The following is a 26582-nucleotide window of genomic DNA, read 5'->3' as shown; positions in this document are numbered from 1 at the left end:
CTGTGCTTCAATCCATGTTTATTTTCAGGGAGCGTATCTGTCTCACTTGCAGTGGTTTTTCATTTAGGGCATAGAATCTAGGTTTCCTTTGAAATGCACTTTTGGAATTGTGCCAGCGTCATCTTGTGCTGCTTAATTCTCCGTTTCACATTCTCAGATAATGACAGGATTTTGTATTGACTGTCAAAACTGTTCTTATTCCAGCTCTTGTTTCATTACATGGCGTCGGTGTGCGTTCAATAGGTCGCTACACAAGTTTGATTCATGATCGTTCCACACTGCTTGTTATTAGTGCAGCATCAAAGCTAGACTTGGTAAACACATTTGCATTTTAATGACTGATATAGATTGTTCTCTTGCTCAATACCGCCATCAACCCACAGCCCACCCCGGCCCACACTGATAAAAGGCGAGCAGCACCTAGTCTAGTTAAATCACCTGTTTTGTAACACAAGCACACGCATTACTGTAAGTGACAATTAGAATACAGATGTAGCATGTGGGATGAACTGCATCATTTTAGGAATAGTGTTGTGGCTTGTCAACTCTTTAAGATTTTCAGAAGGTAATTAAAATAACAAAATACAAAATAACTGGGTTAATCTGCACACATTGAAGTGCCTCAGCTAATGTTAATAGACGGAGACTGAGCAGTTGAAAATATCTTGGAGCACAAATGGATGTCATCAGAGCAGCAATCAGCCTTTGACAAGTGAGCATTTGAGGAGGCAGATCATTTTTTGTGTCCCCAACTCACGTTTTCTTCCCCGCCACCTGCAGAGGATGATGCTACCCATTAAAGAGAATTTACCTCTGTGGGCATGTAATCTGATGCAAATTAGAGCAACACACTGCCAAATGACTGCAGTGACAGTGCTACGGAGCAATTGTAGAAGGTAACACAGCCAACCTATATACCTGTAACTGTAATTTGACAAGCGTTTTATGAAAAAAGATGAACATATTGATCTTCGTGTCAATACACTAAAGCAAGGAATGCATGATACATTTGCCAGTGAGTAGTTCGGGCTTTTTCCCAACACTACTATCACAGTAAGCTGTTTGCAATGGCCCTGTGCTGGTACACCATTAAATATGTGCTTGAAGAAGAGTCTCTTTATTGATGTGCAACAAGAAAAAGAGACAATGTTGCTAATGCCTGTTTATAACATGCTTTCGTTCTTTCCCTGCTGCTTTCTTCCTTTTTGTTCAACTTGTGATAATACAAACTTCTTGCAGCATTTACTACAGAGATAATTCATGTATCTCCACAGAGATAATGCGAGCAAATATTTTCTTCTGAGGTCCAGCCATGTTAAGATCCTGCTGGATGTGTATAGAGGCTCCAAAACCATTAGCTTTATCACACATTGGCAACCAATCAAGCCAGTGATTTTCACAGATAAGAAATATAATTGGTTCAAAAAACAATGCAGGGATTTTTGTTTCAAAAGTTTTTTGTTTTTTTTTAAATATTACTGATAGTAACTGTTGGCATTTCACAATAGTAGACAGGCTTGAGGATGGGAGGAGTGCAGCTGGGGAGGCTCTAATTTATCTGTTTGTCTGTGTTTTCCTCCCCACACTAGAAGGGGGAGGAGGCTGTAACAGGGCCCGGCTCCACAGGGGACAGTTGTGTTTAGTGGTGGCATTGATTTTATAAAAGGTTGCGTAGTGGGGAGGCTAGGTAGGCCTGTCAACTTTAGCTCTCACCAAAGCACATCACACCGGCAATCTAATTGTGCTCTTTCTTTAATCCCAAAACTTTAAAAAGGGTGCAGTGTGCAAACATATGCCTACACATCCTTCCTTACAGCGGTGCAGCTATTACAGTATGTATTTACTTGATTCTGCTGTCAGATAGGCGGTGCTCAGTTCCATTCGTTTACCTCTTCTCATCACAACACCACTCGGTATGTTTTTGCAATTCGATACGCACGCTGAAAGCAAGTGAGTTAAAAAAGTGTCCAAGATTTTACCAAGACAAAGATGGATTGTCAGATTTGCACACTTTGTTTGACAGCCTGTCCTATGAAAATATAACCCATTGCAATTTTCATTTTGAAAACGGTTCAATAGTGGGAGGCCAGAAGAAGTAACGGGCTAAAGGGTGAAATATGAGAGGACCAAAGAGATTAGGACAGGAAGGGAAAGAAAATACTGGCAATGAAAGTACTTTTTTGTACAGGTTGGAGGACACACACATAGCCAGAGGCAGTTCATCAACTGCTTGTCAGTGCCCCCCCACCCCCTTTCTTTTTCCTCTGTCTTCAGAGGGGAATCTTGTCAGGGTCAGGTGCAGAGATAACCTAACTTGTACACGCAGCATCCACTACCACTCCCCTGAACTTCTAACTAAACTACTGAACTTTCATTCGCTGCTCTCCGTTTTAGCTCAGTAACGTCTAAAATCTTCATAACTTGTTGAACATTCATAAAGATTTATGAGAACTACTCATACTTGTTATTAAAGCACAGCGACGTCTCGAGAACGCTCGTGTCAATTTAATCGTGGTATTTATATTTACATGTGTAACAGCTGCTGCACACATCCATTATTCCACACACAAATGCAATTTAAGTGCCAGTTTTCTGTCACTCGTTAGGCACTATATTGGCAAATTTGCTTGCCTTCTAGCGAGCACATCTTACTGTATTCCCCCCTGTCAATTATCTTTTCCTCCTCTTTCTGCACTGTGACACCCAGCAGCTTTTTGACTGGCGAGTCGCACAAAGCTCCTCTGTCTGCCCGCTGAGCCAGATGACAAAAAAACTCTTGGGGAGATCATTTTATCTTACTCTTGATTGCCAGATAATTATCAGTTAATTATTTAGAGCCTTAAATTAATTTGCTAAAAATAGTCTCTGTGCTTCTGTGTTGCCAATGGAGACGGCTCCATTATTCCTTTCTCCCCAGTCTCTTCTTCTCCAGCCCCACGTCTTTGACAGCTACTTGTGCCACTCATGTCTGACTCTAATCTAATAAAGGACGGGGTTGTCCTTTTGTATTTAAAGGAGCCTCATTTTTCAAATGCTTCAGCACTGACTCTTTGAATGTCTCATTGTTCTTTGAGTGCAATTTACAGCACGTCATTCACAGAGCACAATCACACAGTTATAGGACACTGATTTATTTATTTTTTGGTTTTATTGTTATATTTTTGTCGCCAAAGTTCTTACAAAACCTGAAGTTTAGAAGCCATATGATGGTCAGCAACATAGCACAAACTTTACTTGTGCTGTACAATCTTCTTGAGTTAGTAATATCTCGTTTTCACTTACCCCTCTGCTCCTAGGACACTTCATTAGGTTGAAAATGCTCTGGAAAAAGAAATGTCCGATAAGTACTCTTAAAATGGGATTCATTGGCTTAAAGAATCGAAACTTGTTTTATTTTTTCAAACGCACACACACACTCACACACTCACGTGCGCGCACACATGCCTTCACACTCGTGCGCACACCAAACCGGAGGCCAAACAGGATGACCTGCTGAATGGGTTTGTGCTGTGGTAATGATAAGGCTATTGAATGGAGCTGTACTCTTGTCACGCTCGCTGCTGGGCCGGTGGGCTGACTGAAGGAATCTAATCAATATACAGTCTCTCTCCCTCTGCCTTTTTTTCTTTTTGTACAAACAAATTAAAACCTTGGCCAGTTGTTAACTAGTTGTTCTCATAGAGACATTCTGGCTTTTGAAAGCCATCATTATCATCAAATAAGAGATATTGCCTCTAGCACCCTTACCTTTGATAAAACAAAAAGCTTGTTATATTACGGAAAAAAACTAAGGAAAACCATTTAGCGTTCAATTTTTATTACATTTGAACTTTTTAATGAAAGCTGTGTGAAAGCTACAGTCGTAGACCTTGTTAGATCTCGGTTTTCTCCCCTTTTCACTCACACTTCCAATTGATCTGAATAAATCAGTCTGTGCAGTCATTGTTGTGAATTGTACAGTACAGAAAATAATACACTGCACATCAAACAGATGACCCCTGCTCTCATTCGCCTATTAAAACAGACAGCACTTGAGTTTATCGTTGAGTTATTTACATTATATCAATATCATTTGCATAACATCAAGAAATTTAGCAACAGTTCTTGTTTGCTTCGTGGTGCTACATAAAAGGTTGAAGCCGTCCAGCATGAAGGCAGGAGATTCCATTGACATTTTAAACACACTGCGGCAGTCTGGAAGCACATCAAAGGCAGCTCAACATGAAGTCCATTTGCAAACCACACTGCCTGACTGGATTACTTACTGTGTTTAGAAGGTATGCATTAAGTGGCCACCTAAGAGGTCCCGCTTTCTACTTTATGCATGGTGATTACATAAAGAAGATAGAATCTGGAGAAGCTGTGAGCAAATCTAGGTCAAATTGCTCGTTTCAGAGCTGAAGCTATTGGTAGCTTGTAGATAAAATATAAAGCGAGCACCACAACAATGCCAACAATTTAAATCTTGGACCGATTGTAATAATTTGCTTTAAGCCAAGTTTAGAAACTAACAAGTAAAGCAGCTTGAAAACTTGCTTTGCTAATTGAATATTAGCAAATGCTGCATGTTTTGGAGTGGCTGCAGCTGGCTGCTAAGGACAGATTCAGTTGTACAGCGTGGCTGATATCCCTAATAATGACACAAAGTCAGTGGTCATGTTTGTGATGTTGACCTTTTGCCAATTAATTAGTTTTAATTTGTTTGCTATTCACTTACAAATGATAGTGTCTGTGTTTATATTTTGCACAGCTTCCTAACTTATATGAATAGCAGAACGACAGCATGGTTATGACAGTGTTATCAGTTGGTGAAATGATAATTAGAAATTGATAAAGCGCATTAAAACGAAAAGACAGAGCGAGATCCTGCTCAATAAACAAATATTACAGTCCAACAATTGTGATTCATCACTGTCACTGTCACTGTCAGCTAGAACTACAAAGGCAGGTTATACACAGTCAATACCGTGTGCCCTACAGAAATAAGCATCTGTTTACTCCCACAGTAACAAAGCCAGACGCGTCTTTTAAATTGATCATAAAGCAAGAAAAGACGATTTTCCTGCCAAGTAGAAGGTGAGGAACATGGTTTGTTTGTAGTATGATGTACTAACTAGGACTAAGGTGAGCTAACTGTTGCGTCAATATCTATATATGTATAATAATACATTTTACTCCAATATTCAAAGGTGCACAGTGAATACATCTAAACGTGATTAAGCGTTAGAAGGAGAGTTCCTATAATTATGAGACCAAACAATCACACTCATTTCCTTCTACATTCCACGGTCTTTTTATGCTGAAGGAAAAATGTGATAGTTGGATTCACTGAAGAACAAATCAATAAATGTGCAACACTGGGTATCATTAGCTTCCCAAATTACAAACTCCGTGTACCAGCATTCTGCACTCTTTAAAATTGGTCGAGTTGCATTTTTTGTGGTTGTTGAACTATGTAATAATGTTTACAAGCAAGCTTTGTCTATTAAATGAAATGTAATAGCTGCGTTGCACATACTTTCTTCTTCGAGGGGCGTCTCACCAGTTATTGTAATGTTAGGACGGGATTGATGTTTACCGATTAGATCAGGGGAAGCAAGAGACTTGACCTTTTAGAATTTGACAAGTATAAACGTTGTAAACACAGTGGATTTGCATTGTCATGTTTCCGCTCTGTGAAAATTACACAGAGAGGCGCAGGCCCCGGGCATCGATGTGGCAATGAGATTATTTTGGATAAGGATGAAAGGATGACGACAACCAGGAATGGTTATCAAAGATAAAATTGTGTGTTTTGTGTAAGTGTGGGTGTGTGTTGTCTTCGGATTTACTCACCAGCACCGTGATAGTGGACATCAAATTATTTTTGCCAAATTATTTTTTCCTGTGCTCTGACAGCTTTTTTAATAGCCTATCCATGATTCAACAGGTCATTCCCATGGACCTAATCCCCTCATTTCTAATTCATATAGTCTCTTTTCCTTTATCAGATGTAGTCATTACACCCACTAGTCTCCCCCTCATTGAGTTGTTATAACACCAGCTGGGTGCTGTACTGAAGAGCTTTGAATGCTTAAGTAGAAGCAACCTTCCTCTCTGCACGTATAAATATTTCAGACACAGACAGGCAGAATAAATTGACAGTAAAATTGACATTAAATCTGTCTTTTAATTTCGAGAGATAGAGGAGGCAGGGGCTGTAGGTGAGATGATGGAGAGGAGTATAGAGAGAGTAAAGGTCGTGACCCCAGTGTCAAAGTGGTAATATAATTCACTGAGCCTCTGTTGTGTGGAAAATACATTCATCACAAGTATTAAATATACACCACATCCCTAGTACTATGCAGATGTTTCAGGCACTGTTGATGTGCACTGCAGTCAGGAAGGTGCAAGATGATTCCCAAATTCTTTCTGCGTCATAACAGCGACACCAAGCACACAGCCTGTGTCACAAACAGACAAGGAGTCACGCAATAGATCCCATAGAGACAACCTAGACCTACAGAAGAAATGTGTTAGGATTGCTCTAATATTAGAAAATGTAATTGATAGCATTAATCACGACATTATTGGCACCTTTCAACATCCAAGAGAAATTGCAGAAAAAAGAAATACAATTTAGTGTGCAACGACAAAGATGGATAGGACAGGACTGCATTTCTCAGTGGCACACTGTTGATTTTCATCCAAGGTGTTGTTTTGATTACTTTGGACAAAATCCAGCAGCTTTCAGTGAGTATTGTTTCACTAAGGCATTCAGTTTGGTACAGATTTAATTATTCCCACATTGTAAAATGAGCCTGTCTTGAATTCTTGCATTTTTAAGTACGACAAATAGGCTCACATATCAGACAAATACGAGCTGAGGTTTAAGGCACCTAAAACATTCATATTTTTTTAAATTCAAATTCAAATTCAAATTTTATTTGAATACATACATACATAGAAAGTGTTCAGTATTACTCTGTAATACATATATTTAACTACTGATTAAGTTTTGTCATGTTTTTAGCAGTCTGTATTCATTTATCAAGTGATTGTAGAAGGTATGTTTTGTTTTTGATTATTTTTATTTTTATTTGCTTTTTTATTGTTGCGAGAGCTCTTGGGATGGAAAAATCGTGTTATGTATAATTGCAAATACAATTTCTCCTTTGCCTTCTACATAGATTGTTTACTTGCATGCAACCAATGTCTACTAAACCCGATTTGTCAATAGAACTTGAGGAGAGGAATTCTCACTGTTTTCTTGCATTTCTTTTTAATGAAACCGTTTTTTGATGTTATTTAATTGAAAAAAAGAATATTGTAATCATACATTTACATTGATTAGTGAGTAAATAAGTTGTCCAACAAAATACATTGACATAAACTTAAAACTCTGGCTAGAGACCGACCACATGTATTACACCAAGGGTGGAGGACTAGGCAAATTTGAAAGCAGTAGAGAGAGAAGGCCATCATAGCTAGGATTATCTGCTTTAATTGGGAGAGTAAGAAAACAACTTCAATCAAATATAATACTGAGATCTAGTTGTGAGATTTTCCACACTGTATCCTTCAATATGAAGGCACGTGCCTCCTTGAAATTTTGGCAGCTTCCGCCTGCTCGCCCTCCTAACCCCCCCACAGTATTAAAGCATTTAAGTTTATCCCACTTCTTCAGTTTTTATATGCAGATGAGAGAAGTGATGCAAGCAGAAATGCAGATTTTTGAATGTCTAAGCAGCAACAGTTACAAATAGTTTACTCATTCATTAATTTATTAAGGAACAACCTTCTCTCTCTCACTCTCTCTGTCTGCCCTGCCTCTGCTCTCAATTCCTTCATCCCTTTCTCATCCCGTTCTCGCTCTCAACATGATGGGTTATGTCCAGTCAGTGGGCAGCCTTGGTGTAATTTGGCCCACAGGGGCTGTTGGCAGTAGGTGTGGGGATAAAGGGAGCAGGGATAGTGGGGTTTGGAGAAAAGCAGGCTTAGCGTGGGGCCTTGGATGGAAGGGCCAGCAAGCAAAAGCATTAAATAAACATTAATGGAACTAGGTTACAAGAGATTTATTAAGGAGGCTTTTTGGGGCCCCACTGTAGGGTTTTATGCAGCACTTTAATAATTCTCTCATGCACGCAGGTAAACAAAGCAGGTAATTTATTGCCATCCTCATAGGTGGCCATTGTAAAAGCTGTCTTAACTTTGTTTTTGCCCACAAATGGATTTGTCTATTTCTTTGGGATTTATCATGACATTGAATTGAGTTTGGCTCCAAAAAGCCTTTTTAACATCTAGGGTAAGTCTGACTTGGATATGATTTTGATGTTACGTTATGGTGATGAAAACAAGCGGACTTAATCACAGCTTACTGATGTTAAATGTGGCCTTTTTGGCATGCCATGCACTGATTAAACACAGTAATGAGGACACTGTACTAGGACAAAGACAGAATTTTGAAATTGCACAAGGGCAGGTTGGGTTTTGGCAAAGAGAAAGAGAATTTAAAACCTACAGTAAAGCAATGCTTTGCACTGACACCACACTTCGTATCTTACGTCGTGTAAACCAGCACCATCAGTTATGATAGTCAGAAACTTGTGTTGCTACGTAAGCCAGGGGTTTGCGACCAGCTGCTATTTTGCAAGCTCCGTTTAGACTAAATATGTTTATCTTTCAAATATATCAGCTTCACTTAGTTTTTAGTGTTTAACCACATGAAATAAAGACTTGTAAAAAAGTTCAAAACTGACAAGATGTACCACTATAGAGTGGCAATTTAAGAAAAAAATCGAATCTGTCAAACTACATAAATTCCACATTTGTAACATTGAGCCCTCAAGCAGGCGCAGTTGTCCTGTTCTGTGTTGATGAGGTTTAGTCTTCAGGAAGCGCAGGCAGTGGCCCTTTGAGGACAACTAGAAGAGGAGAGCAAAGACTGACGAACAGGGTCAGGGCAACCAAAGGCTGCATGCTGCTTTACCTTGAGACCCATCCCCTCTGCTCCCTGCTCTGCTTCAAGCCAAAGTGACTGGAATACCAGACACAGTTCAGACTACATACTTCTGAAAGTTTTCTCTAAGTAAAGGAGAAAGAAAGAACTGCTTGTTTGAATGAGGGAATTTAATGGAGAGAATATGATGGGGAAATGTAAAAAGAGAATTATAAAGGGAATGTGTTTGATTGAGACAGTGGTGGACAGGAAGAAAGTAAAGGAGACGGATCAAGAAAAAATTTATCTTTACAGAGGAGAGAGAATAAAGGCTGCAATGACTGTGAGAAAGTAAGGGAAAGAAAATAGTAACAGACATGCTGACAGAAAGACATTCAAAGAATGGCATTGCGACTGTGTAGTGTGTGTGTGTGTGTGTGTGTGTGTGTGTGTGTGTGTGTGTGTGTGTGTGTGTGTGTGTGTGTGTGTGTGTGTGTGTGTGTGTGTGTGTGTCTATTTGCCTGTTCATTCCGTTTCTGTATGCGTGTTGGATGAAGGCTCTACCATACCGGTTGTGTTGCTGCAGGATAGTGTGCGTCAGGCTCCATCAATATGACATGTCTTTGATGTGGAAATACAAGGAGCAAAACCCCAGCCAGCCTCAGTCCAGTCCCCAGTGGGCCACATCTACCACAGTGCATGTGCATACATGAGTATTTGAGTGAGTGAAAACAGAGAGAGGGGAGAAAAGTAGAGAAAAGGAAATGCAGAGAGCCACAAGCCACAACAAGCACTAAACATAACCACTGTCTCAATGCTTAACTGCCATTCTGCAATGAGGCAACAGTTGTGACCTGAACATTTTCAGAACCAAAGGGACTGTGCACTCAGTCGTCAATACTGTGGAATCAATATTGTATGCAAAGTAAGTTAATAAGCATATCTGTGCCGCTGTCGAATGATAAGGTGTCGTGATGCTTTTTGCACCAAAACTGACACATTGATTTGGAACGAGTCTCATTCTTGTTTGCACTTCATAAATAGTAATATAAATATTTCACATTTGTACATTTTCACAATTATTATTTTATAATTGTTAGAATTGGAGGTTGTTAATATATCCCAGTCTGGCAATAAACAGTGACTATATTGGTGTTTTTGGATGAAGTGCCACCACTTGGTAGACTGGACCTTTTAGAGAAGAGAAGGGAGGATAGTGTTTAGACTTTATGAAACAAATGCAGCTCCTACACTGAATAGATATATTACTTTGGCAAGGTTTTAGGTTTACATTTATCTATCAGACCTTCAGGTTTTCACACACATGTCGAATGAAGGGGAGGTGTATAAAAGACGATATAAAAGCAGTCTGGGAGAAACAAGGGGGTAAATCACAAACAGGAATAAAGACAAGGAAGAGGAAAGAAAAGGAGGAGCTTGCTATGAACCTGGACTGTGTCATTTCTGCTGTGTGTTTGCGAGCAATGGCTTCGAAGGTCCAAATCAAACCAGACAGGTCTGTCATATACACAACTATTTTACTAGAATTCAACTTGTATCCTACTTTACTGCTAAAAAAATGTTTTTGGATTTGTGGTTGACCCTTTGACGGCTTCTGGGGGCATGGTAGAGAGAGTTTAAGATTCACTATCCTTTTGTAGCTTGCCAACTTTACCAACTTCTGAATACCTGAGTGGAATATAGCTGTAACAGCTACATGCAGCACAGGGGAAAATGGCCTTCAGCATGGGAGTGTCTCTAAAATCAAGTGCAGATATGTCTATGCCAATTCTCTCATTTCATTCTCTAGTCGTTTAAGTGGGTTGATGAAATGTAATTCATATAAAACTCCAATAAAAATTCAATAAAAACACAGAAATTTGGTATTAAAACCTTTTTCAGGAAAGGTTTTATAGCCACCCTTGTATTGTAATGATGTAGGCTGCTAGCATGTTCAAATACAGTGTGGCTACACTGTAACATGAGTACAGGTTTTTGCTAACTGTAGCTGGGACCTCGCCATCAAAAAGAAACTTTTTCTACTCAGCTCTTCTGTCGCCTGAGGCTGGGGACTGATGTAGTGATTTGTGCTGTTCAGTGCAGCCAACAACAGAGCAGTTTCCACGCTTACCTCTTTGCCTTGACATAATGCTAGGAGTTCCTGCAATTGCAAGAACAAAAAGGCACACCTCAAGCCATTTAGCTTCGTGCCACTGCAGATGTGACAGATACAAAAATAGCCTCTTAAGAAAGAAGATGGAACTGATTGAAGGCACAGCAGGTGTCAGACACCACCGCCTGTGTACTGAAACTAGTACTACTCGAGTTTCTATAGTGTTTTTTTCTCCATACATGTACTTGCATGTCTGTAAATGTTGGTAGATATGTGTATTTTGTGTCGTCCTCATCTCACCTGGACTACGTGAGTCTCCGAGTGTCCAAGTGCAGTCTCTATGAGAGGTCAATGGCTGCTGCGATAATGCTTAACTGATGCTGGCTGTCAATAGTCATTCACCAGGAGAAAAGTGCTCCGCCTGTTCAGTAAATTACACAGTGCGACGTGAGCTGTGAGGTTCAAAACAACCTGACCCCACTGTTGTTGTGAGAAACAATAGAACAATGACTGCAATCAGCTTTTCCAGCAACCATCTGTGTCATGCTGCTGACTACAAAACACCTTTCCATTACTCCAGGGCTGCAGCTATTAGCTCACCATGCCATTGACTCCAAAGTGAGATGGAGAGGTTATTGTAATGCCACATTAGATTGTCTCTGACCCTTCTTTATCTAGTATTTTGTTTTGCTGACCTTGGCATAGGTGGGCTTTTTGAATGCTATAAAGCTTGTGAAAGTGATCATTTTTCACAATGACTTGTTTTTCTAGAGATCAACACGCTTGTGAGATGTGAGATTATATTGGAGATTATTTTTGAATATGCTTTGTGTATGTTTGAGACATGTCTTTCTCCTTTTTTCCTTGACTCTCTGCTTCTCACGGCTTCAGCAAGAGTTCCAGGGAGCAGTATGAAAAATTGTCCACCATGCACAAGAACATGCAGAAGCTGTATGAAAATATAGGCAGTTATTTTGCCTTTGACCCCCACTCGGTCAGTGTGGAAGAATTCTTCGGAGAACTGGCCAACTTCCGCATGCTCTTCATGGTAAGTGCAAACTTTCTGATTTTTTGCACACGAACACAAACACGTTCCTTCAAAGTAGGCACATACGTTGACTAACAGAAGCCCCCACCCACACGTGCGCATACTTTTGCACACGCTTACTTGCACACACTGGGTGTCAGTGAATTGAGAACAGAGGTTGTGTATTACACATGCACACATTTTCATCAAACTTCCAGGGTCCTGACAGGTGGTGAAAACTTGTGCGAAAATTACACTGCTGTACTTTCATGGATGCACTTGAATAGAAAAAGGGGACGCCGATTATGTCGTATCGCACTTCCATTAGTTTGAAGGACTTTGGAAGGATATACAAAAGAGAAATATCAAAATCTAAGCAGAAGAGGCTGAGGTAGTCATTAGTAATGGACCAGCTCTGAAAGCAAATTTTCCATAATGCACCTCAACAGCTTCTCAACCCTTCCTGTCAGGTAAATGCTTACAGCTTTCAAACTCTACACTGTTAGTCCATAACTCAGACTTCTTCTGCTTATAATTTTTCCTCATGTTTTCAATCGCAACAACTCCAAAGACATCACTATGGTCTTACCTCGGTTATTTTGGCAGACTTGGTACATCTTCAAAGCCAAAAAAGAAATTATGAAACGTAGATCATTACGTGAACAACGATGGTGAAATAATATCCGTCATCTGATAATCTGTCAAGATTTTCTGATGTTTCTGAGTCACTTTTCTGAATATTTCTTTAATGTTTATTCAAGATATTTGGGTTTTGGTGAACAACATGTTAATAAACAGGAGAATTACTGTCACGCCATGTTTGATTTACCTGTCTTTGTTCTGAACCTCAATTTCAGAAATGAGGCCGATTGTTTTTTTTAACACCCAATATTTAACATTTAACATGTCGATTTTTAGGAAAAAGAGCAGATAAATGTAAACTTTCTCTTCATGTCAAACGTCCTTGACTTGAGAACTGGAAGAAAGCGTCCTAAGTTACAAAGAAAAAATAAAACGGGTCAATCAAAGCAAGACTACTAATAAAAGAGGCGTCGGCAAGCTTCATAACCTGGTAAACAGTGTCATTTACATATTTATTCTTTCACATATATGTAAATACAATAAAAATATATCTTTCCACTGATTATAAAGTATGTTTTGTCTGCAATAAAAAGTATATATATCATATACGATATCTGAGAAATGCGATGAGAAAGGTTTGAGGTTCACTAAATGTGAAGTAGCATTTTAAATTGGATTAAGGGAAATAAAAAAACAGCCTCTGCTACTTACAGCAGTGGGAGATTAGTGTGTAAGAGGTAATATTAATGATAAGATAAACATCCTCTGTTAAGTAGTCTGTTAAACATTCATTCAAGCGTCTGTGGTTTTCCACCTTGAACAGTCTAGTCATCCCTACCAGCAATGCCCCGAAAGCTCCTGGTGTCAGGATGATGACACCGTGTCCAGACGGCACACCCTCAGTCTTCACCATCTATTAATGTGAATGACAAGGTCCCCTTGTCTGAATCCTTTCCTCTCTTTTCTCTGATCCCCATTTGAAACCAACTTTTCATTCCCGCTGATCAAAGTGCACAACCATACAACATAACGCTCCCTTGAGGATTCCAGAGTTGCATGTCTCTAAAAGAAGCATCCACCCAAGAAAATAAATTATTCTCTCAAGCAAATAGCTGCAGATGAATATTTTATTACTGATTTAAACTTTCCTTCTATGGTTAAGGGGAGGGAAATGACTGGGATATAGTTTTGTGAAATGGGGGTTGGATTATAAGTTAATATATTCATATAACAACAATCCTTTAATCACCATATTTTTCAGATATTATTTATAGTTTTCGGCTTTTCAGCTCTGCTGACAGGAATGCTAATCTCATCTGCTCGCAGAGCACAAGAAATCAATGCTTGTTTATACTTTTATTTCTCTTACCCTGTGAAAACAACTGCGCTAGCTTCTTTTCAGCACAGCGAAAGCTTCTTCTTAGCTTTTCTTGTCAGTGAAGCAATTTTAGGGAGATACCTGCATCATGTTATTTATCTTTGAAAAGGTTGACCTGCATCAGCCGCTGCTGATTTGTTCCAACTGGAATTCAAGTAAATTTAACTTCTTAATATGCCTGGTGTGTCTCACACTCTTATTTCAATATTGAGACATTGCATTGTTTGACTTTCTTCCGTCTGTGTTGCATTGCCTTGTGCAATGCATTCACATCACAAAGCATCTGCAGTATTAAAGAATTCCATTGCAATACAGTCACCCTAAATTGCTTTTGCTAAAAAGCTAGGGCTTAATGCACCCGACCGACATGAGGCATTTGAGTAAACGCATTGACAGACAGTCCTCACAGAACTGAATGTAACTGATAAGAGAATCCATTAACTCGATTTCCCTTCTGTTTCATTCTCTTTTTCTCCCTCGCTCCTGTCCCATTCTCTCTTTTTTCCTGTGGCCAATGAATTATTATTTGATTTCAGTACATGGACTCAGTATTCCAAGAGTCCAACAATTTGTTAATTTAATGCTGCTGCCATATTCTGAAATTGAGTATGAGTGAAATGCAATCGCAGGGTCTTTATACGTAATCCTGACCAGGAGCATGGGGATGAGGATTTTTTCATTAATGAGTTATCAAAGCACAGCAGATGGGCTGGGATGAACTAACAGTCTTCCTTGTTAATTGAGTGACTTTCTAATAAGACCAAAAGACCCAAACTGGGTTCACAAAGTAGCAAGATAGAGCATCTAAGAGATTAGAATGATGGTTTCTGTGTCTGTGTGTGGGGGTGGATCCGTCCACTTCTTAGCCCGCATGATATTTCTAAAGCTCCCTAATTCCTTCACAATATGAGAAATGATCATAATCAAGCTGATGATGCTAAAGATGACGCTCTGGCAAAGACTGAGCTCTACCTTCTTGCTGAATCACTGTCACATTTCCTCAGGATGCTTCTAGTGGTGCACAGTCATTAAATTCTTTGCACCAGATTTTAGAGGTCACCTATCAATATGGGAATACATGTATACTGCAGAGCAGAAGTCTCACAATCTGTAACCTATAACTTCTTGAAGACATTTCCCCAACATCCTGGCACACAGTGTAACAGATGGCTAATAAACACATTTGCTGCTTAAAGCCCAGGCGTTGTAGTGTTTGTAAAATTCAAATGAGATATAGCAGTGACACTCTCTGTGTGAGATCACTGGTGCGACTGAGCAGTTGGAAATACTTATTGCTCCCTCATTGGACTGGCAAACCTGTATGCATGGGAGGGGAACCATGCTGTGGGAGATGTATTGTGTTGTAAAGGGTCAAGGAAGAACAGCAAACACATTTCATGAATTATTGAAAGAACGGACCTGGAAAGGGAAAAGTCTGCGTGGCCTCGTTGGTGGGTTGGACGTGGATGTTCCACAGCATTCAGTTTCAAGCCAAGTATAGAGAGAAGAGTACCTACAATCTCCATCGCAAACACACTGAGTGTGACACACACTCTCATCTCGTGGCCTCTGTGAGCCTCGGTGCTGCAGTGTGCTGCTTCAGTGGTGATGTTGTCAATCATACTTGAAGATGCTATTTTACAAAACCACATTTTGTTTTGTCTCTCGGTTTAAACATCCATACAGAGCACAGCCAGGGCCCATAAATGCAGGGTTTTACAGCTTTATTTAAGGGTTGTGGGGTTAAATTGTCGCTATAAAAGATAACAGTCGTTGCGGTGGATATTCAAAGGCCAGTTTTTAAGCTAAATGTATTTTCTCGAAGAGCATTTCCATTTCGTTTGTGAACAAAAACCTCCCGTGCTCAATAGAAATATCATTTGCCCACCAGCAAACTCAGTAAAAATATACCGGCTGCTGTTTTTGCTTTATGTGTTGCAACATTTGAATTTGAAAAGTCTCTGCTCAATTAAATGAGAAATTTGCTACACCTTGACTAAAATTCGATTTGCACTTAGATTTGCTGTGTGTCACAGGTGGTCAGGTAATATAATCCATCAATGTAATTTGCGCTGGCACTTTGCAGCCACCTTGGATCAGGTATTTCGAAGACCCACTACAATCACAGGCCACTTCATTAGTTACACCTTGCGAGTACCTGAACTGCCATCATTTTTTGTGGCATAGATTACTAAAGGTGCTGTAAACAAACAGCATTATGTGACTCAGCTGTTCCAACACATCTCAAATATGGTCTGTTGGTTTGAGATCTGGAACCAAGTGTGGACTTGGTCTGTTGTAGCCCATCTGCTTCAAGGTTCACTATGCTCTTCATTCAGAGATGATCGTCTGCATGCCTTTGTGATAATGTGTGCTTATTTGTGTTACTGTTGCCTTCCTCTCACCTAGAAGCAGTTTGGGCCATTCTCCTCTGACCTCTGGCATCAACAAGACATTTTTACTGAAAAAACTGCTGCTCACTGGATATTTTCTCTTTTCTGTACTACTCTCTGTACGGCCTAGAGGGGGTTGTGTAAGAAAATCCCAGAAGATCATCAGTTTCTGAAATAGTCAGCCCAGCCTGTCTTGTACCAAGAGCCTTGCCACATTCAAAGTCACTTTTTCAAAATAATCTTTCTTCCAGATTGAGATCCTCACTTTGAAATTAAGCAGATTGTCTTGACCATGTCTACATGCCTAAATGCACCGAAATGCTGCCACGGGATTGGTTAATTAGATATTTGGGTTAACAAGCGGTTGAACAGGTGTGCCGTATGGAGTGGCCTTTGTGTATATAAATGATTGGAGTGTGAGCCCCAGGACTAATTTCTGTGGTATCAGGGGCATTAAAAAATCAAGGTTAAAGAAAAACAAACAAAAAATAAAGCATTAACAGACTGGGGACTTGCAACAAGGTAACATTCAGGTTATGGATATAGTAAGATAGAAAAGTCATTACTCGTTTTGTATACAGTGTTGTAGTGTAACACGCATCAGTAACACAGAGGTTAATGAATCTTATATATTGTTTAGCTCATTAAGTAACAGAATGATGTCTTTTTTTTATTTAAATTTTTAAAAAATGTAATAAATAATTAACCTATTGTGCGACTAATTATAGTAATGAGCATCACCTAGAGACCAATGCCATGGCCAAAAATAAACATTTTCATGGTTACTTCAAATTACATTGTTACTTGTACTTTGATCTTGAGCGGTCGAAAGTGCTTTGGAGACCAACTGCAACGCATGTGCTTTCATAACTTAGTCTCAGAATTTATAAACAATATCTAAGCATTTCAAGAGGAACCCGAATTCTTGCCTTACGTGTTATATGGGTTTAAATCAGGTTGTCTGTATGAGGTGTGTTTTTGTTAAGCAGATCTCATGATGATGATGGTTTCCCCTTCTGTGTCTTCCTACGATACAGAGCTGCCAAGAAAATGAGACTTGATACAATCAGTCGCTGCCAGTGGCAAAATTGGGGTGGCCAAAGAGAATGGTAGAGCGAACACTATGAGGGAACACATATTTGGTGCTATGGTAATTAGTCGTGCTGTTTGATTAGAGCAACATGATTATGTTGCATAATCATGTTTACAGTCAGAATTAGTTGTTTGTTTAAAATAAGTTTTGCCGACAGGATTTTTTATGCAATCTGCATAATTTACAGCAACTAATGCTGTAAGTGTCGAGCATTACAGTGACAGTATCCCCAAAATGAATCTTGTCAGCGGACGGTGACAAACATTTTGAACTCAAATAATCTCTTATTTGAGCAAAAAGTTAAGTGTTTTACTAAATATATACCCATGCACTGCTTTACTAACTCCAAATAGCAACATAGTGTTCGGACTAGTTTGTGTATCTGTTTCATTTGCACAGCTTGAATGCGATGATGATAAAATATTGGTTGAAATGTGAGTGTTTACAAATCTTTTTCAGCCACAGAAAGATAATTTAACTTGGTCCATTTTCAAAATGCAGTTAATACTAACACTCTCCCCTATTTTTTTAAATTACTTTCTTTTATTCTATTACGACTTCATTATTACAACACCCCTTTACCCCTCTTTTTCCCTCTATCTCTCTCTTGCTCTGTCTCATTGCCCTTGTCATCTAACAAGGAGACAGTGACAATGAGGGCTTGTGTCCTTGGACATGGAGAAAGGCTCTGCTATTGACTGGCATGATGAGCTGCTTTTTCCTTGTTCCTTTCCCACAATCCCCATAATCCCCCTGTCTTAGCTGCCAACACGAAACACACATCAGGACCACAGGGGCATTAGATGGGGGGCCTACTGTCGCCACTTATTATATCAGTGCACAGACAGGGCCATGCCTTCACTTACGGATGCACACACACATGCATGAGGGGAACACCACAATAAGCAGGAGGGCAAAAATGGCTTTCACCATAGGCACATATGCATGTATATGTATAGATACAGCATAACCGTTCCCACGTGCACACCCACCTACAATGGGTCCTGTGCAGGGCTGCACCACAGACCTGAAATGAGACAACTTTTTCTTCAAAGGTCACTTGGTTGCATCTTATTCTCTGTTGGCACAAGAACAAACTGACACATTTGTAAAGGCTGAATACGTACTGTTGATTATCTCTCTTTCTCTGACTCCTGACATTTCAGCTGGCCATGAAGTAGGCCAAAGATTATATCTTTTTCCCTCCTCAGAGACCATCACATTTCTGCTACACTTTTTAATGTTGCGGCATGTCCATACAACCATATTGATGTCTTTTTCATAACAAATGAGCTTGTGATAAGAAAACTTTGTAAGTCTTGCAGTTGAATGTTTGTGGCCCCACACATAAAGCATGATATGCTGTTTTGTTTTTGTTTTGTTTTCCCAGCAGTTTATCTGTAACTATCAAACTTTCCTCTGAGTAGAATTTCCTAATGACATGCTGCTGCTTCTGAACACTATACAGTAGTGAATATGCTTAAAAAAGTGGCTGTGGCAGGAGCCAAATTCTGATTTTATCTGTGTTTGTGTCTCTGTGCGTGTGTCTCATCAGGAAGCAGTGAAGGAGAACCACAAGAAAAGGGAGATGGAGGAGAAGATCAAGAGAGCCAAGCTGGCGAAGGAGAAGGCAGAGCGTGAGAAGCAGGAGCGCCAGCAGAAGAAGAAGCAGCTGATTGACATGAACAAAGGTATGCCACTTCTCCCCATGCCGCCACCGAGCCGGAGATAGGAGAACTCGGAGCACGAGAACAGGAGGATGGAAGGGGATTTCGTGGAAATCTGCTTCACATAGATTTGAACTGAAGGAAGAGGATAGTGTGTAGGAGGAGCAGAACTTATCTTTCTTAGCTATGAAGGAATTCTATATTTACTTTGATACCTAGCACAACGTTTCCAAACAAAACAGAGGTTATGTTTACACGTTACGTCAAGTTTCGTCCATGTATGTAGAAAGACATATTTTTTCATAAAGGACACACATGTATAATGTTATACATATTTTACATAGTGTATATCGTTCAGTTTTGTTACCAGCTTCCATCGGGATACGAAAGAACTTGCAAGGAAATATTTGTGGGCATGTAAAGATTGAAAGCTGTGCACGACATATAGAAAAGGCAAAAGCTTGTTCTCCAGAAGGCACGTCCAATATGATTGTGGTCATTTTATTAGTCCATTGGCCCATTTATCCATTGGTCTTGTCGAAGCAATGGGCTGTTTTCAGGCGGCATGTTACATTTAATGTTGCAAATAGCTAGAATTAGACTGTGTCCTCAAGCAATGCCAGTAAGCCGTGTATTGATCAATGAAAGTCACAGTTGTTCACACATGAAAAATAATAGTGACAGAGCTGGGTGCCTGTGTGTAGTTATGCCAATGACACTGAGAAGATATTTCAAGCCTGGAGGGGCTTTGTGAGCAGTCAGTGTGTTCTTTTCTTCTTCATTTTTTTCTTCTTTTCTTGCACAAATTGACTGGGATTTTCACAATTTACCAACTTCTAAATGTCAGCACCAGGCAGAGACCTCTCTGTAGCTCAGCCATATTGGGAAATGTGACAAGACAGTTCTCAGTATGCCACAAACTCTCCAAGATAATTGATGCATGCTGCATTTTCTTTTTCCTAAGCAGTGACCTCTCTGAAAGCCTCACTTTTAATAATCCAACATGTCTGAGCTGAGGGAGCCTGTCTACCCCTCTCTCTCATTCTGGCTAACCAGATGGAGAAGGATAGAGAAGTAGGTATGATATTAAATATTTCTGCCAGAGCAGATTTTGATCTCAGTTTCTGAATGCCATAATATGACTCGTATGAATAAAACATAAGGATGACATGGGCAACGTTGCCTGCGGCCTTGGAGATAGTGGGGATTGTGCACCAGCAGCACCAGCACCTAGCTCGTTGGACTCTTGCGATAACAATGACCTTTGAAATTATGAAATATGCACTTTAAAATTCAAGTTGTATCAAGCCCGAGCTGTATTTTTTTTCTTATGAGAAGGTTCTCACCTACACGGGCTTTAAATGTTCATATTTTTGAGTACTAACTTCTGCCTATGTGGAATGTAATCAGAGGAAGATCGATCAAATGCAGAGATTTTTAAATGTACTCTGTGAATGAGAATCTGAACTTCAGCCAGAAGCAGGTTGGAGGTTACAGCAGCTTGGTGGTTTGTGCTTCTGTTTTCTCTTAGCTTCCCTTTAAGCTGTGTGGTTTGAACACACATTGCAGGATATTTGGTGCTTTCACGTCTTACTTTTTCCCTCCATTTCTCTCCAGTTAACAGCTTTGGCTTAAGATTCTTGGCTTTCTTCTCCAATCCTGTTCTACAATTCTACATGTGCTACCGAATTAGTTATTTTCACATCACTATTTCAGCCTGAGCGTCAGCAATGTTTCCAGAGATGGATCGTTTAATACCTTTAATACACCTTTAATTAATTATGTCTGAAAATAATTTAGTGTTTTCGAAGGTTGAAAGGCTAGAATTATAATAGTCGTGTCTTTATTGTATACTAAATTTGTTTGTAGGCTAAATATATAGATGGAAGGGAGCGAGAGAGAGACAATGAGATCAAATATAAATAAATTTAGATTGCAAATCCATTAACATAAGCAGCTAGAGTAAACATATGGCTGTTGTATTATGAGAATTATGCTCAGGTCATTGTCTTATCTGTTTTATGGATTTACAGATTTTCTCATTTTATTGCTTAAGAGAGTCTTTGATGGATCATAGTATTCAGTTTAATGCCATTTCAAGAGGCTATTTTTGAGAAGGGATAGATTTGATGTCATTTCACAAATTGCAACCTAATCCTCTTCGCTTGCAAATGATTAAGAACGAAATACATATTTAATGGGAGTTTAATTCATTTAGCTTGTGCCAGGATGGCACCAGGGTGGGGGAGGGTTGACGGACAAATGCAGTAGGACAATCATTTTCCCCCCCGAAAAATCCCATTTCCTAGTTGATAAAACTTGCAATTATGCTCTCTCTACGTTCAGTGACACACACACTTCGTCAACAAGCGTGATTGATAGATGAGACAAGCGCTGAACACGTTTTCTTTGTGAAGTATTAGAAATCCTAACGTAGGAAATTGCTTATGAAATCATTACCCAGTCACCCCATTTGTTTTAATTTGCTCTAAGTGGATTTCCATATTCTCTTCAACTGACCAGATGTTCAACATTTACTAAATCACTTTACTTCACTGGAAATAACTGTTGAACACTGTAGAATAAATCCAAACTAATGGTTCTGTCTAAAACACGAGAAGATGGCTCAGCGCAGCAGGATATTTTTTATTGCAGCATATGAAACAATGTCACAAACAGCATGCTGAGTGTGTCAAGTGCCCAAGCATGGTAGAGCATCTGGACTTTACTTCTCTAAGGCATTTGTGAAGAGTAGCAGACCCCTTTGGCTGCTTGCTCGGCTGGCATCTCTGAGGTCAGTGCCCCCGTCTGGGGCAAGTGTCTGAACCCACATGTCAACTGTATACCCCAGTCAAATTCACTAAGCTTTGAACAGAGCCGGGAAGCACACATGCTTCTTTGAGCCCAATTCAGCTTGGCATAAGGCAAATAAAAGGAAATAAACACGCAACCAGAAAAAAGTAATAAATCAAACATTTTATTTAGTCCATGAGAAATTTGTTTTCTTTTTTTTGTCTATTTTTCTCAGAAAAAGATACAAAACCAAACCTAATCTAGGTTCTGTGTAAACGTTCCCTTCACGACGTGAACATCTAAAAATACACTGTCAACCTGAAGAATATAAAGCTTTAAAGCATGCTGGTTATAACTTTCGAAGTTCACATTACCTTTTATGAGTGTACCAACTGCCTGCTAACTCAGTTGGAAACACAATGAAATGTTATCCAACTTTATTACTTTACTAATTGCGGATCTCAAAAGAAAAATATTTGAATGGAAAACTATATTTCAGTGAAATCAGTTCTTATAATTGTACTACAGGGTATTACTAAACGCAGTGGCTGCACAGATGCTGTTTTTATGATTAAGTTTTACTTGCAAAGGGATCATTGTTTTAGAGACAGAATTAGAGCCCACCCAGCGTCAGTCCATTGCAACAGCTGGCAGACACACTGACAGAATGTGGATCCATACATTTGGTCGCTCACTGGGATTTTTACAGCAGATAAATATGTTTAAGCAAAATGTTTGTGTTTGGGATGACACATAGTGTATTCACCTTCATATTTTTTCACAAAACATCTGGTTGAGGTTGACTATGTGACATTTTCTCTCAGTGTCTTTAAAAGTCCCAGAGCCAAGGTTCAAACCAACAGACATTAAGCAACATTTCCAATAATTCAAGCCCTGCTGTGTAAAATATCGTTTGTTGTTAATTTTAATGTAATTGTAATTATGTAATTATTACGTGTTCTTTATTCTACATTTTCTATTTATCCAACCTCATTATCTTGTATATAAGGAGTATATGCAATGTATATAAGATAAATTAGCTTAGTTAGGTTAGACACAGTGTAACATTTAAACGTGCAATCAAGATGACATACATGTAACTTTACGCATACATTAGAATGTATTGGAATGTGAATCAAATTTACCCTCTTATGAACATGTTGTCATAATAGTGCTTTTTAAGTTATTTCTTCTTTTTTTTTAGCAAAGAATTTATTTTTCTGAAAAGCAAGTGTCAATTATTGTGGCATGCTAAATTAAAATTACATATTTCTCTGCAGCTGGCTGGCTGGTTGTGGCCGGCAGAGCCCTGTCAGGAATGACAGCAGTAGAGATGCAGATTGATGGTTTCGTGTGACACTGACAGCTGCCGGTAGGCCAGTGCATACTTGCTTTGCAGCCATGCCAGCCAGGTGATCATAGTCAGGGATTGACAAGCGGCAGTGGGTTGGACAGGTTGGCTGTCTAGGTATGCATGTGGCTCCACAGCACAGCAGACATGGCAAACAATATTACCAGGGGAGATAGCTTATAGAGACACGGAGGTCAAAACCCAGGGGAAAAAATATATACTTCTGAGACATATTCTCTCTTTTCCTCACCTTTGCTTAGAAAATGAAGCCAGTTTTAGAGCACTGAAACTGACCTTCTTGTTTGATATATAATATGACGAACAAGGATAGACCTTTCAGAATTCAACAGTGATATATAAAACCTGTTTTTCCACAAACAATAATATCTTCGAAAGACCAGCCATGCCTTCCTTGTCTAGTTATAGATTTGTGATTTGTGATGACTTATGAAAATGAAATCTCTTTCTACATTTGCATGTGGATGTAAGTGCAGTGTAATGCCAAACTTTGAACAAATTGTTTTTTCTTTGTCCTTGCATGTAAGCTGTCTCAATTTAGAGTGCAAAAAGTGCAAGCCATCATCTGAAACTTCTGCATATGGACCGGTGAATTCTGCTATTACCCTGAAAGACAAGAACAAGGGCACCAGGATTATCTGCTGTCATAGACCTATTCTAATAAATTACAGCATGTTAGATTGTGCTGTATCTCCAGTAAGAATCGGGGTCTGCCTCAAGGAGATGATGGCACAGAGATTATAGAGGACTGCGTTTCAGTGCTCTTGGCCCAAATAGAATAAACTGAAATATGTAGGGAAAAAAGGCATGCAAGGATTAAATACACTTTGTTGAAAAATGCCATTTTGCAAATGAAAGTAATACAATAAAATAGTCATCCACTAAATTCCCCGATTTTGATATTTCCAGTACATCTCTAAAATTAAACGTCAGCATATTAAAGTGACCCTCATGCTTTATGGGGAAGCTTTTAGTATTTCATGATAAATACCCCACTCATTAGCAATTAAAGGCAGCATGGGAATCGTTTTTATCTGTCTGCATTTTGAATAACTTTTTCAAGGTGAACTGGTGTATTTTCTGATATTCTTTAGTATTAGGAGAAATGCAAACAAAAACAAAAAGTGTGTTATTTATGTAATTTTAGGAAGCTCATCTCTAATCACTGTCATTTCTGACTTTGTTTCCTTCTGCACGGATGGAACATTCCTTCTTGCAGTATTCTCTCTCCCATTGCTTTCAGAAATATTCTTCTTCTGCTTGGTGAAATCAGCTCCGGCACAGTTGAATCTCATTAATTTGTGGGTGGTTCAAGTGTCTGATCATTTCCCCTCCCAGATCTGGACCTCACCAGTCACTTTACAGTCAATCAAACCTAATTACCCTCGCTACAAAGACCGTCAAATCCATTTAGCTTCCCCAGGCAGCACCGCCTTTCACTGATGTGAACAGCCCATGTGGGGTTTGGTTCAGATGTTATCTTGATCTGGATTCCAAAACTGCATCCACTATCCAAATATGCCACTCACCAAAAATAAAGACTCTACTCTGTGCAGGATGGATGAAATCCACAATCTTTAGAGCAGCTGAGTATTCTTCCACTGGCTATTTGGCAATGCATTAATCTTACCTGATCTTTTAACTGACTCTGGTTTTTCGAGGCGAGGTTTTTATAAACACATATGTACTTTTTTACCATTCAGGCAAGATTCCATTGATTGTACTTTACGTTAGAAACTGCCATCAGAACCTGTCATGTTGATGTAGCACCAATATTTTAGATTTCTTGTCCATGTTTCCGAAAAGCACAGTCAAAGTCGGCATTGTTCACTTGTTTATGTTTTACAGATTTGAGGTTTAAACCAAACCGCATTACACCTCCTCCATCATTGCTGCAGATAGCATTGCACAATAAAACACCATTCCCTCTCAAGGACCCAGCCTTGAGACACTAAAATGTTAAGCCGAAATCTTTGCATGGACTTTTTCACAAGCACTATGCCAGCTGAATGTTTGTAAAGACAATGACCTAAGAGTTATACGCACTGCGGCTTTTCACAATAGCTAAACAGCAGCTTTTTGCTGTGATAGCTGATGAGTAGACAATGACACAAGAAAAGTGTTGCATGAGGTGAAACAGAAACAGTACTGAAGATAAACTTGTCCCCACCAAGACCACAGAGTGGGATCACTTAACAGGGAAAGTTTGGTTTATAGAAGACACCATTAAAGTATGTATAGACCTTATTGTATATGGCCTGCTGCGAGGTCACTTCAAAAGATTCATGTGGGTCAGTCACTACCATAATGTTGTTAAATTAAGCAGAACCTCATTAATGGAAAAAGGGCAATAGTGGTCTTCTCTGATGTGAGGACAGGCATGGCCCTGCTGGCACCCTGACACGATGACCCCATGTGGCTCATCTAAACTGTGTCATCTTAACATCTGTCAGTGCTGGGTTGGAGCTGTTGTTTGTGTGTTGGTGTTACTGGCCAAACTAGCCAAAAGCAATGGATAGATGGTGATAGCAGTATGCTAACTTGGGTGGCCTGCAGGCAGTAGAAGCAAATGATAGCAGAGGAAACAGAGTGTGGTGATGACTATGTTGAAAGCATTTCTCTTCCCCCCTTCCCATTTCCCAGTGTCCCCTCCCTACTGTTTCTCACTCGGGGCCTAGCAGCATCCATCCAGATGGAGGGTTTATTTTTGTTTTTGTTTGTTTACTTATTCATGCATCCAGCTATTCGGGGCATCGCTAGGGCTTTCGTTCCACCACAGAATGCAAATCGCCACGGCGGCTAATCCACTTTCATCTCTCCCTTGTCGACATCCAACTTCTTTGCACGTTTCCTCCAGTCTCTCGTAGTCAGGGCAGTCATCCTTTCAGTGTGTGAGATCAAGCCTGCAGTGACCAGGCCAGCCTACCATTTCTCTGTACTTTATGCATGTCAGCACAATGCACCGTTCACCTTCCACCCACCTTTAGTAACTGCGAGACGTTTTTCTGGATCTGAGTGTCTTCCTTACTTACTTTCCCCTGACCCTGGCGCCAAACAGGACCTCACAGCACAAGTTAAGTAGTAGCAAGACTGGCATTCCTTCTGGAATGGAGAGTTGTGGGAGCATCCCTAATTGAGTTAGAGAGGACATGAGTGGCTTTGCTCATTTAGTTGTTACAGTAAAACAGTCCAGACCAATCAGCAGGCAAATTTTCTTTTGTATTAGCCGGTTTACCCTTCATTTCCCATT

At 39.7% G+C, this 26582-nt stretch overlaps 1 protein-coding gene across 4 annotated transcripts in view; it reads left to right on the top strand.

Annotated features, from left to right (window-relative positions):
• diaph2 (diaphanous-related formin 2) overlaps positions 1-26582 on the top strand; it is a 356357-nt gene that overhangs the window by 277916 nt on the left and 51859 nt on the right. For all 4 annotated transcript variants that reach the window (XM_026146176.1, XM_026146184.1, XM_026146200.1 and 1 more), the window contains exons 27-28: positions 11914-12078; positions 19059-19194. In XM_026146176.1, the coding sequence (XP_026001961.1) occupies positions 11914-12078; positions 19059-19194 (301 nt within the window). The remainder of the gene's footprint in view (positions 1-11913; positions 12079-19058; positions 19195-26582) is intronic.

The sequence above is a fragment of the Astatotilapia calliptera genome, chromosome 2 (genome assembly GCF_900246225.1).
Source record: "Astatotilapia calliptera chromosome 2, fAstCal1.2, whole genome shotgun sequence".
NCBI lineage: Eukaryota > Metazoa > Chordata > Actinopteri > Cichliformes > Cichlidae > Astatotilapia > Astatotilapia calliptera.
This window is presented reverse-complemented; position numbering and strand designations above follow the sequence as displayed.